Source organism: Ambystoma mexicanum, chromosome 1q (assembly GCF_040938575.1).
Source record: "Ambystoma mexicanum isolate Mex_15411 chromosome 1q, UKY_AmexF1_1, whole genome shotgun sequence".
Lineage (NCBI taxonomy): Eukaryota > Metazoa > Chordata > Amphibia > Caudata > Ambystomatidae > Ambystoma > Ambystoma mexicanum.
In genome coordinates this window covers 390,318,999-390,332,153 of record NC_090922.1, presented here as the reverse complement: position 1 = coordinate 390,332,153, position 13,155 = coordinate 390,318,999, and the positions used below count along the sequence as shown (strand labels likewise).

Below are 13,155 nucleotides of genomic sequence, written 5' to 3'. Positions count from 1 at the left end.
ACAGCAGCTACTCCGACTGGGTCTGGAGAAGGAGGTTGATCAGGCAGAGCAGGAACATAAGAGAACGGGCTTGGGGTGGGCTTTACGCATATTGAGGGTGACACGCAAGATGCTGGATGAGCATTTGGCGGATAGGACGGCCCAGGTTATGTTAAAAACCGAACAATTTCATTATGCAAACGGAAACGGGGCCAATCGCCTCCTGGTGGCTAAGCTTAGGAAAACTCAGAACCGGAACGCAGTGCCGGACCTGCGGGACGGGAGGGGTGTACTCCAGTGGGGTCAGGTGGAGCAGCTGAAAATATATGAGGATCACTTTGGGTAAGTGTTTCGGGGAGGTGGGGGCAGCCTGTAGCTCACAACTTGTAGGGGGTGCAAAATTAACAGTGGAGGAATGCAAGACCTTGGAGGCCCTGATTGTGTTGGGTGAGGTGGAATGGGCCATTAGGACATTGAAAAACAAGGCCCCTGGTCCTGATGGGTTCACTGCTCCCTTTTATACAAAATTCTGTTCTCTCCAGGCTCCGTCTCTGGTGGATCTCTTCAATTTATTTAGGGTGTCTGTTAAGGTGGCACCTACCATGGTTACCTCTATGACAGTACTGATCCCCAAACCAGGGAAGGACCTGACACCATGTGACTCACACCGACACATCACCCTTACTAACATAGATTCAAAATTGTCTCCAAGATCTTGGCCCCTCGCATGATGGAGAATCTCCCCAGAATTATAGCCGGCAATCAAACTGTGTTTATTGTGGGTTGCAGCACCCATGACAACATGAGGCGGGTCCTTCACCTGGTGGAGGTAGGGCATAATCGTGGATTGGAATGGGAATTATCGCATTAGACGCACATAAGACCTTTGACATGGTTAGCTGGGGTTACCTTAGGGGGGGTTCTTAAAAAGCTTTGGGTTTGGCCCTGGATACATCAAATAGGTTAGGGCTATTTATCAGAACCAATCAACCTCTCTTCGCGTTAATGGGCAAATGTCAGTTGGGATGCCGATTACCAGGGGCACCAGGCAGGGTGCCATGCATCCCTGTTGATGTTAGCGTTGAGCATGGAACCGCTGACCTGTCGTATCAGAGCTAATGCAGGCATAGAAGGGATAGAGTGGGGGGGGTCAGCTATAAGATTTTACTCTATGCTGACGACATTTTGGTCACTCTCTGTAACACCCACACTTCCTTGTCACGACTACTAGATGAACTGACAAGCTTTGAACGGATCATAGGCTTCAAAATTAACTTTGACAAGTCGCATGGGCTAGACGTTTCTCTGGGTGCCCAGGATAGACCCGTCATTGACGCTACGGGACCGATATTGTGGTAATGGGAATCGATCCCCTACCTTGCGGTCCACATCCCTTATAAGTCTCTGAAGTGTTTCGCTGCAATTTACCACCGCTGTTCTTAGTAATGGCTGATGATCTAGGTAGATGGGGTGGGCAAGAAATATGGTTTGGGAGGATCGCAGCAGTGAAGATGCATCTTATACCTTGCTTCCTATATGTTTGTCTAGCACTGCCGGTCAAGATTCCAGACTCGGAGTTCTGCACATTGCAGGGGATTCTGAGATTCCTATGGGGGAACAAACGGGCAAGAATTTCCAAGAGGCTGGGTGGGTGGGAGGCCTGGGAGGCCCAGGCGCGTTTTGATACAACTTAGCGGCGCAGGTCTCCCGCATGGTCACCTGGGGTGATGCCGCTATGCAACCGGCATGGAAAGTCATAGAGAAGCCTCAGTCAGTGGTGGGGCTAAGTCACCTCCCACATATTGCCCAGGGATCCCTAGTTTCGGATCATGGTTTATCGCTCCTGACCGCCAGCAAGAGTACTATATGGGTAGGCCGCTTTGGAGGTGCGGCAGGGCAGGAGGGCTTGTCCACTCACACCTGTTTGGAATAACCCAAAGTTTCGACCAGGGTATAATGGTAGGAGTTTCGGCACCTGCATAGACGGCGGGTTGGAATCACTACAGCAACTGTACAAGGAGGGTCACACCGCCCACTAACCTTCCAAGAATGTAGAGACACCTTTACCCTGTCAGAAACAAAGCATTTTCGATATGCACAGTTGAAACACTGGGCTTCTCACCCTCCCATGAAAACTGGGGCCACTAGGCCGTTAAATTCTCTTGAACTGGCGGTTCGGGAAGGGTTTCCCGGGGCACAGTTTCGCAACTATACAGGTTATTGGACACAGAGGACCCAGTGGGGAGTCTGTCATACATGAGTAGGTGGGAGGAGGATAAGGAGGGCCAATAGAGGATGAAGCATGGTTGCTGATGTGGGTGAGAATGCATAAATCCTCTAGATGTGTCAGTGACAAAGAATGTGCATAAATGTTTTGTCACAGGTATTGCCTTCAGCCAGAAAGGCTTCACCGCATCTTCCCGGACTACGCACCAAATTGGTGGCGGGGCTGCAGTGCAGTGGGCTCCCTCTTCCATATGATGTGGACGTGTGCAAAGTTTGGGCTCTTACGGAAGGAGGTATTGTCCATGATTAAGGCAGTTACAGGGCAGTCTCTTCCTATAAATCCCTGCGTGAAATTGGTGGGTGACACAGGTGATGGTCTGTTTCCCCTGTTTGGTCAGATGGCTACCTTGATTGGGCACTTTCTCTTGGCAGCCAAATTGACTATTGCACGTAATTGGAAAAATGTGGAGGGCCCGCTGGTCTAAATGTGGTGGGTTAAATTTTGGGACATTCTAGTGGCAGATAAAATTATTGCACTTTATGAGGGGAGCAACAACACATATTTATCCGTCTGGAGACCTTTCATTGACTTTGCAGAAAACTGGTGAGCGATAGTGGGTAAGCCCCCACTGATGAGACACTTTGTATTAGTGTAATGAAATTGGCCGAGAAGGTTGCTGCAGGGTTGTGGGATTGGCCAATGGTGCCTCTGGATGTGACTGGGGATCTGGACTCCTCCTACTGCGCAGGAAATATGTAATTTGGTGTCCCTCGCCTGTTCACCGTCTCGTAATGGGATAAGGGTCATGTGATCTTATTGAAATGCAAAGTATGTACGCATGTATACGTCTTTTCACACCGTATTGTAAATAAAAGTTTTTTGGGGAAAAAAATATCTGCAGCCATTTTTAGGAGATACTAAAATACGGCGCCGATTAGGTCCATCCCATTCGTGTTGATACCACTTTTTCTCCTGCTCACCCTTCCCCATAACATCCAAATAAACAGGTTTCATCACAAGCATTGGTGTCCAAGTGTTCAGTTCCTCCCTCGTCGTGGCATTTGCCACGTCTCAAAATCAGATAGTGCGACACCTGTATATTCACACACCACACGACAAATATTTTCAATGAAAGTCTATATTTTTACTCATTGAATCATTATTTTATAATAACGTGGTTCTTTTTTTGTAGATTGTAACGAATTCATACTTTTTTCTTTTAGATAGCCAATCCACAGAAATGTTTTGGGTGTGCCATAATTTGGCACTTCGCTGTTTTTCACTTATACATACATGTTAAGTCTAGGCAGGCTGAACTCTAATAAGAATGGACTCGGGTGGCTTCTCTTGCAGGACCTTCTATTACTTTTGCAGTATCCCTGGGTTCAGATAAGTCTGATGTGAACAAAGTTCCCGGTGTATTAGTCTTACAATATTATTTCAAAATATTCTTTATGATATTTATTTATTGTTGTTTTATAATGCACCACCAGCCAATGAGGGTGGTTTTACAGCGCCAAAATGTTGATGTATAATTAGTATGCTCTTTGTTGCTATGGATTGTGGTTACTGAAAAAGATTAATACAAACGTGTGCAATAAAAAAATGAAGCACAATACTTTACCTTTGTTCTGAACAGCGCAGTATTCTGGTCAGCGATACATAGTTCCCTTCAACAGTCCCCTTGCTTATAGTGGGCACAGATTTCCTACAAGCCACATACAGGGCACACACCAGCCAATGAAGGTCGTCCCCCTGCAAAGAGAAACATGCAAATGAGCTGCTCTGGGGCCTGGTCATTAAGGACAAATACTTGGCAACACAGCTGGGGCAAGTAACAAGAGCACCCAAACCTGAAAACCTCAGTCCGTAGTGCAATTTTTTCGAGATGCAAACACGTGCCTACCACTGATCAATATTAGGCAACCAGAAACCAATAGAGCAGAGGTCACATAGGTTTTCACTGACAATTACAAAGTCCACCCGCGTCAACAGTTGCTCTTGAGAGCTGTAACAGCTGGAGTTTGTGGGAGAAGACCTACTGTGAGGGTCACACAGATCCCTGGTCCAGAGTGATGCTGTGCACTATTAGAGGGGATCTGTAAAACTGTTATTCATGTCGTCTCTTGGTAACAAATGTTTTTGGTTTTATACAATTATAAGGGTGTCCCAAAAGGAATCATGCTGATGCCATCAGTAGGGCAATAGGGCAGTAGATCATAAGGTGAGGCTTTACCCTTTCAGCGGCCCCATGGATATACACATCCATCCCACAAAGTGGCCCGGGGAAATGGGGGCCAGATCGCACTGTGCTCACCCACTCCCCCAAGTCCTGGGCCTTTCTGGGAAGTATGGTTTCTTATCCCTGGCAGTGGGATCCCTTGATAAACAAGCAGCCAAGAGGTGAGCGACAGCATCAGCTTTCCTCTCTGGGTCAGGTTTGAGTTACGAGAGCAGTAAAATGCGCAGGTCTTTGATACAGCAGGAAGTACAGTGTGTAAGTGCTCTGCTGCCACTGGTGTGAAATATGGGTTTCATAAGGGTACACCAGATGTCTGTGACTAGGTTTTATGGTTAACGCTGCTTTTTCAAATTTTGAGACTGTAAGGTCATACATTTGCCAGAAGCCTAATCATGCCTGGTGCCAAACGAACACAGACATCAAGACGCCGGCAGTGGAGTACAGGATTGTTTGGACTGTTCTTCTTAAATTACTCATGTTTAATTCATCTGGTTAAGAGAACACACGCTGTAGAGAGCAGGTACCGGAGATGATACAACTGGGATAAGAGACATAGGGCCTCATTACGAGTCCGGCGGTAACCGTGCCTGAAATTCTGGCAGGTTACTGCCGGACTCGTATTACCATTCCGCCTCTGTGATTCCCGGAATTACAGGGGCATTATGACCCCGGTGACCCGGAAATTCTGGAGGCCGAATTCGGTAAATCCCCATTCCCATTGAGTCCCACAGGACTCAATGGAATGGGGAAGTGGAAACACCGGCACCATCTCGTGATGGTGTCAGTGTTTCCACATCCGCCTGCAGGCGGGTGGTGTTAAACCCGCCAGGTCAGACCTGGCGGGAATGAAATGTCCGCCTGCAGGACTCGAGATCACCCGGTATGGAAACAATGGTGGCGGCGGGTTTACCGCCACCGTTATTTCCATACCGGGTGACTCGTAATGAGGCCCACAGAGTCAAGCTGAACCTGATGTCGAGGCCCTACAAAAGGAATGCATTCTACTGTAGAGTCAGTGACTCAACACTACCTGCAAAGTCTTTCATGAGAGTCTATAGTAGCAAGCATGATGGCCATGATGCTCTCTTAGCGTGCCCAGCACTGATAAATCCATCAGACAGCAGTAGAGAACTGATAAATACGCCAACTACAAAACAGGAAGTCGGCGTTGCAATTTCAAATCTTGACCCACCGGAGACTACAGGTCTGGATGGAGTTACATCTAACTTCCGCAAGTCTTCTTCTCTATCTGTGACCCCGTTGCTTTTAAACATTTAACAACAGGCTGCAGTTGCCAAGTGCTTTCCCACAGTCCATAAAGCCGTTGACCTCGTCATGCCGACTTCGAAAAATAACAAAGACCACTCTAATTGCTCCAACTATGGACTTATTTCTCTAAATGTGGATGCGAAAACTCTGACAAAAATGTTGCCAGATAGAGTGAGTCAAGTTATTAAAACATCATACACACAAGGACCACTCCGGTTTTATTAGGAACAAAAGAAGTTCCAATAAAATTAGACAAGTAATCGATCTCTTGTTAATCTTTGTTTCAAAGAAAGCATTTAACTAAGCAAACTGATGCAATCTATTTTAAGCTACCACGGAAGGGCACTCAATGGGAGCTCTGTAAACCGTGAGCCGTATAGGGCCTGCCCAAGGTGCAAGCCTTACTGATTTTCGTCTGCATGGGGCCCCACGAGGCAGCGCCAGCCCAGGGCAAGCTTTGCTTCTTTAAATTCACGTTTTCATCTCCAGGAAGCCACGGCATAGACGATCGTTCACTGCTGTGCTCCAAGCCAAGATGGCCTGGCCTCCGCAGATGAAATACGAGCAGTGCGCTGAACTGGCCAGCACTCGAGACCCATTGACCAACCCCCATGAGTCCCCGTTGGCGGTGAATCTGCCCTTGCTCCCTCCCCCCACCTTGAGTTCCCTTATCTATTGGTTCCTGAGGTGTACGGAACCGGGGCGCGAGGCTCATATAGGGTAGGGGCTGAGGGGCCTTGAGCATGCCCCGAGCACCGCTCTTTGCTGGAGCAGGTATCCACACTGCACTGCCTCGCCGGGACTGGTCTCCTGCTGGTTGCTCAGGGCTGATTGAATGGGCCACACTCTGGTGTCGCGCCAATCCCAGGTAAACCCTTTGGTCCTGGTAGGCAGTCACTGTGTGACACCTGTGACAAGGCCTGCTTACAGGCCTTGTCAGGGAAGGGAGGCAGTCCATCCCAAACATTCCCTGGTACTCTTGCGACTACGTACAGACCCTCTCCCATCCCCACCTTACCTATGATGATGGGGAATACCGACAGGGGAAAACCCTAGTGGGATGCAGCAGAGGGAAGCTACCACGCAGCAGCAGTTCGCACTTCTTTGCAGCACACAGACAGCAGCCTAACATAAGCCCCGCAAAAAAGCAGTGTAGCAAAGTCTCCAGAAATCCAGACACCATTCAGGAAAAGAGGCCTTATTAATGAGGCTCCCACCAGCTCACCAGAGATATTAAGATTGAAAAGGGCCATAAGAAGAACTTATGGAACAGGCACTCCAGTTCCTCAGAAACCTTCCACTTTCCTTGCCAGAGATGCTTCCAGAAAAAGGGGTGGGGCTTGTTTGTTTGTTTTATTATTTATAATGCGCTAGCGTACCCGAAGGTATCAGGGCGCAGCATTTACAAGAATTTCCAAAGCTTAGTTGCAGTCATCATAGAATATACATAAGGACAATGAGGTAAACCAATGTTATATACAAAGCAGCAGTGAGGCAGGCAGACAGGCATTATATACATGTAAACAGGTAAGCACACGTGGTTACAGTGTGTGCGGGTAGCGCGGTATGTAGTTGTCCTAGTGGGCCTCCGTTTGCAGCCATGAAGCTACCTTGGAACGGAAGTTCTGGTAGGGCAGGTCCATTCTGAGATTTGGAGGCAAGGAGTTCCACAGTTTGGCTGCTTTCACCGGGAAGCCGTTTCCCCCTATGGTGGCACGTTTTTAGTTGGGAACGGATAGGCAGTCTTTATATGCAGTTCTTTTTTTTTTTTATTTTATTTTTATACGGTTTATAATAAACCTTTAAAAACAGAAAAGGAAGATATAACCCATCAGACAAACACAAGCGAGTTACAAAGCTTCACACTCGATCGATCCCAACTTCATACATCAAATACGACCACAGGGACATGAACTTGGAGCAGTGATTAGACACGAGGCACGCTCGTAGTTTCTAAGTTGTATGTTCCCTCATCCTCAAGCTGTTCAAGTCGTGATGCCATAGCTTCCAAGAAAAAAGTTAACGCTAAAATTAGTCTTTGATCGGTTGCATCAAACATTAGTTGCCACCAGTCTTTTACACGATAGGTCGCTCTTTCCAACGCGATACTTCCAAATTGTCGAGTTCTATCCTCAGTGAGACCCACGCAAAATAGAACAAGATGTTTTAAAGTTTCTTTGGTTTCATTACACAATCGACAAAGATCAGAATGCAACTCATTTTTTGCCCAACAGTTAATTCTTTCGCGAGTTTTAAAAATATTGAAACGAAACATCATATAAAATCTTCTTTTCCTTTCATCAGGAAATTGTTTCCAAGGAATGTGTATCTCGTTTAACGCTCGTTTTTCACCAGGAGCATCTTGCATAAGTTTATAGGTGCGTCTAAGATCACAGGTCTCACACCAATCACGTCTCCAGAGTTTGTTTTTGACATGATCAGGATTAATATGTAGTGTGTCGAGGTCTGTGTCTAGTTCTATTAGCACGTTTTTACATCGTTGCACCCATAAATACAGTACAGAGTTTTTATTGGTTTCTCCTGGATTTAAAAGAATTTTAAACTGCAAGGTAAGATCTTTAAGAGACATTTTTCGAAACAAGGTCAATGAATTCCAAATCACTCTTGCATTGATAGATGTTAGACTCAGCTCATATCGTATACATGCAGAGGGAGTGCTTCTAGGTAAACCAAGGACTTTAGTCCAAAAGATGTTTTCGATCGAGTTCCACAAGTCGCTTGAGCAGCCAAAAGCACATTCTGCCCCATAGATTAAGGCTGGGGTGGCTTTTTGTTTGAAAAAGGATATAACTGGAAGCATGGAATACCGGCCATATTTCTTATGTAACACCATAGCCTGTGTAGCCAGTTGTCGGCACTTCAGTTTTGTTTGTTCCACCCATGGAGCGTCGTTCAAGCTGGAACTAATCCTCATGCCTAGGTATTTGGTATCAGTGATAGAATGAAGTTGTATTTTTCCTATATGCCATTTAAAGGTGGGTTGCGTGATGATTTTTTGACCACGTAGATCTCTTAATACAAGGATTTCCGATTTTGCAGCATTTATGCATAATTCATTTTTTTCAACATAACGTACCAATGCTGTTAATTTCCGTTGTAGACCAATTGGAGTTAGGTCTAACAAAATTAAGTCATCTGCATAAAGTAGATGACTCACGTGTGATATGCAGTTCTAACGGGTCTTATGGAGGACTGTCTGTGGAATCTATTGATCAGGTATGTTGGGGCAGCATTGTTAAGAGATTTGTGGGTGAGTGATGCCGTTTTTAAGAGAATTTTATCTTTAGTGGAGAGCCAGTTGTTCTGTTGGCTGATTCCTGTAATATGTTCTCTTCTAGAGATACCCAGAGCTGCTCTGAGAGCGTTGTTCTGGAGAGTTTGTCTCTTTGTCATGATGCCTACCCCTGGGCATCTGGATCGAGTCGATCAGCCCCGGGAGCAGGCATCCAGATACTTATTAAAACCTCAACAGCCCCGGGTATGGGCTGTTTGGATTCAGTCCTGGCGCCTTAGGCGCCAGGCTCATCATAGAAATCAGTCCTGGCGCCATAGGCGCCATGCTCATAGACTTTACTTACCTTATGCAGACATGCTGCAAATGAGTCCAAGCCAACATGAGGGCTGGATGGGACTATTTTATTACAGGGACTATTTTTCACTCGGGTGTGGTTCTGGGGAACTTCTTACCTGGGACTACTTTGCAGGCTATTTAACCCACGCCCGAACAGCAGCCCATGCTTCGTGTTATTCTGCATCCAGCAGCATAACGCTCACTGTGTCTGCAAGTCAGCATCCAGTCTTCTGCCACGCCCGCCTCGAATCCGGAGCTCCTAGACAAAAGGAAAAGAAAGGAGAAGAGGTTAGATCACGGACATTATTTGATTCCTTACCTGACTCCGGACCCAGCACAGCTCCGAGCCTGGAAAGGACATTATTTCAGCACGCGTCGCTTCGCCAGCAGCAACGCCACATTATACTCACCAGTCCACTGCATCTTTCGACTCGGCGCTGCCTCCATCATTTTCTTCGTCGAAACCCAGCACCTGGGGGGAAAACAAAAAGAATAACAAGGTGAGCCGAGAAAACCGACAAAGACAATCTCTTGCCACCATAGGCTTACCTGCTTTACCACCAGAGGCATTATCCTTTCATTCGCTGCATCTTCCTATGCTGCACCTATAAAGGGAGAGAAAACAGCAAGTTAAACTCATGCAACTTTTACCGGACAGTGTTTGGTAATACAGACTCTTACCTGAACGCCATCAGCTGCCTCCAGGCAATATTCCTTTGGACCCAGCTGCAACCTAACGAGGGAATGGAACAAGAGTGAACATCGGACATATTGAACTCTTTGAACTTTATAGACACTGGAGTCAATATTCCTCCGGAACTCCTCCAGTACCTTCAAACCAGTGAAGTAACTGGTATCTACGTGCCCCTGCATGCCATGCAGGACGGAGAGCTCATCATTTAAAAACATAAGGTGAGGTTACCAAGAGGGGATATCGGAGGTGATTAGTGGGGAGAACGAGAACAGTTGGGGGGCCATCACTAAAGTCCACCAGTGGCTAAATCCCTTTCTCCACTTGCAGGAGAATACTTCTACGAGTCCAGCAGACAAGATTAGGCGGGCCAGTCCAGACTATCATCCCTGCACTATGCATCACGTTGGTGGAGACCGCAGCTGTCCGGGTCCGATCGACGCCCCTGTGGGAACCAGGTGAGCGTAACAGAACACAAAGCCTATCTACAAATCCCCACCCGGGCATAATGGAGACCTCAGAAACGGACCAACTAACCCAATTGTTAGGGGAACTTAGGGCAGAAGTGCACTCCGCGCGCCAGGACACCAACGCCCTCAGGAGAGAATTGATTGTGTCAAAGGAGCGCACTGATGATCTTGCCAGACAACTGCTGCAAAACCAAGCCAGGCAAACACCACTACCTGGACTTGGGGGGGAATTCAACCCCCGTTTCATCGAGCAGCACTGTGCAAGTGGTTCTACCAGGGAGCATTCCTTTAGCTCTACCCGAACGCTTTGCTGGGGACCCGAAAAGGTTCGCCGTGTTCATGAACCAATGCCGCTTGCACTTTTTATGCAGACCAGGAGCTTTTCCAAACGACCAAGCCAAAGTAGCCTTTGTACTGTCATACCTTAGTGACAGTGCAGCGGATTGGTCAATTCCATTAGTCAACCAGGATGACCCTCTTCTTCGGGATTTTCAGGGTTTTCAATTGAGCATGGAAACACTATTCGCCAGACATTCACAGGGACAGGCCCTGGATAACGAACTTCTATCCCTACGACAAGGAAACCAGGACCTGCTAACTTATATCGCAACTTTCAATAGGTTGGTGGTGGAAACCGGATGGCCAGAGGTAAAGCGAATTACATTATTTCATCATGGCCTTCGGGGTGAACTCAAAGATGTTTTGGCCCAAGTTGTGAACCCACCTCAGGATTGCGCAGAATATATAGACTTAGTGGTCCAGCTAGACCACCGACTTCAGAATAGAAAAGCCGATCGAGCTGAGTTTGAGAATTGGGTATTGGTTAAAGCCAATGTCACTCCCAAAGGAACAGATGCATCAGAACCAATGCAGATCGGGGGGGTTAAGGGACCTTAACTCAAAAAGAAAGAGATAGGAGACGACAGTTGCAATTGTGTCTGTACTGTGGGGCCTCAGGACATTTTCTACGGGATTGCCCTATAAAATCATCCAAGAAAGTAGTCGGAGTTGCTGATAGAAATCAAACAGGGCCTGATTTGGGAAACGACCGCGCCCGACAAGCGTAGAGGTCCGCTTGCCGAGCTTAAAGGAGGACACTCAGACCTCGCACCTAATCATACCAATGGTCCTTATTGATCCAAGGCAGCCATCACGTATGCACGCAGTTAGGGCATACATTGATAGCGGGGCCGTAGGAAACTATGTGGACCACGAATTGGCTTCTAGGATGAATCTACCTCTCTGCAAAAAGACCACTTCAGATGTTATCACCACAGTCGATGGAACTGAAATTGCCTCTGGGCCTCTAACTCATTCCACCACAGAGATCACACTGTTGGGTCAAGATGGGCATCGAGAGACTATTGTGTTTGACTTAATCAAAGCCCCGCAGTTCCAAATAATACTGGGGATACCTTGGTTGGAAACACATAATCCTTGTATTGATTGGCGAGAGAAGAGAGTAACCTTCCCGGAGTGTGCACACTCCTGTTACCCGGAAAAAACCTTGAACAAAAGCCTGGCCACAGTCGCTAATCCAGTAATGCAGTTACCTCAGGAATATCAAGAATTATTCCAGGATGTTTTCCAAAAAGAACAGGCAAACACCTTACCACCTCATAGATCATACGATTGTCAAATCGACCTCATACCCGGTGCACAACCTCCATGCAGTAGGATCTACGCCCTTACGGAACCCGAAAACCGTCATCTACGACAATACTTGGACCAATACCTTGCTAATGGCTTCATTCGTCCATCTAAGTCCCCCGCATCTTCAGCTTTATTCTTCGTGCCCAAAAAGGAAGGTGACCTCAGAACGTGCATAGACTACCGCGCATTAAACCAGATCACGGTGAAGAACCGATATCCATTGCCTCTGATCCCCGAACTACTAGACCAAGTAAAGGATGCTTGCATCTACACTAAATTAGATCTCCGAGGGGCATATCATCTGGTACGTGTAAAGAAGGGCGACGAATGGAAGACTGCTTTTCGCAGCAAGTACGGATTATTCGAATATCAGGTGATGCCCTTCGGGTTGTGCAATGCACCAGCAGCCTTCCAGTATTTTATGAACGATGTCCTTCGTGAACTCATTGACTTCTGTGTTGTCGTATACATAGACGATATTCTAGTGTACTCCTCCTCAGAATCAGACCATGTTAAGCACGTTCGTGCAGTCCTTGAGAAACTACGCCAGCACAAGTTATATGCAAAATTGGAAAAATGTGTTTTTCATGCTACAGAAGTTGAATTCCTTGGATTTATCCTGACTCCAAAAGGAGTCCTAATGGACTCTCGAAAGGTGGACGCAATTCTCAAGTGGCCATCACCCAGTTCAGTTAAAGGGGTGCAAAGCATGCTTGGATTTGCTCATTTCTACCGCAGATTTATTCCTGACTTCTCATATGTTGTATACCCCATCACAGCACTTTTGCGAAAAAACAAACGCTTCTTGTGAACCGAAGAGGCTGAAAAAGCCTTCCAAGAACTGAAATTGAAATTCACGTCGGCACCTGTCTTAAAGCATCCACGCCCCGAGCTCCCATACATTGTTGAAACCGATGCATCCAGTTTAGCCATGGGGGCTGTCCTGTCCCAGAAGGAACTGGAAACCGGTCAACTTCATCCAGTAGCATTTTGGTCCAGAAAATTCTCGGCCCCCGAATTAAACTATGCGGT

General features: G+C 46.9%; 1 protein-coding gene across 5 annotated transcripts in view; it reads right to left on the bottom strand.

The window, feature by feature from the left end:
- Positions 1-13,155, bottom strand: part of RBL2 (RB transcriptional corepressor like 2) — a 953,306-nt gene that overhangs the window by 812,754 nt on the left and 127,397 nt on the right. For all 5 annotated transcript variants that reach the window (XM_069639547.1, XM_069639538.1, XM_069639539.1 and 2 more), the window contains exon 2: positions 3,831-3,961. In XM_069639547.1, coding sequence (XP_069495648.1) covers positions 3,831-3,961 — 131 coding nt within the window. The remainder of the gene's footprint in view (positions 1-3,830; positions 3,962-13,155) is intronic.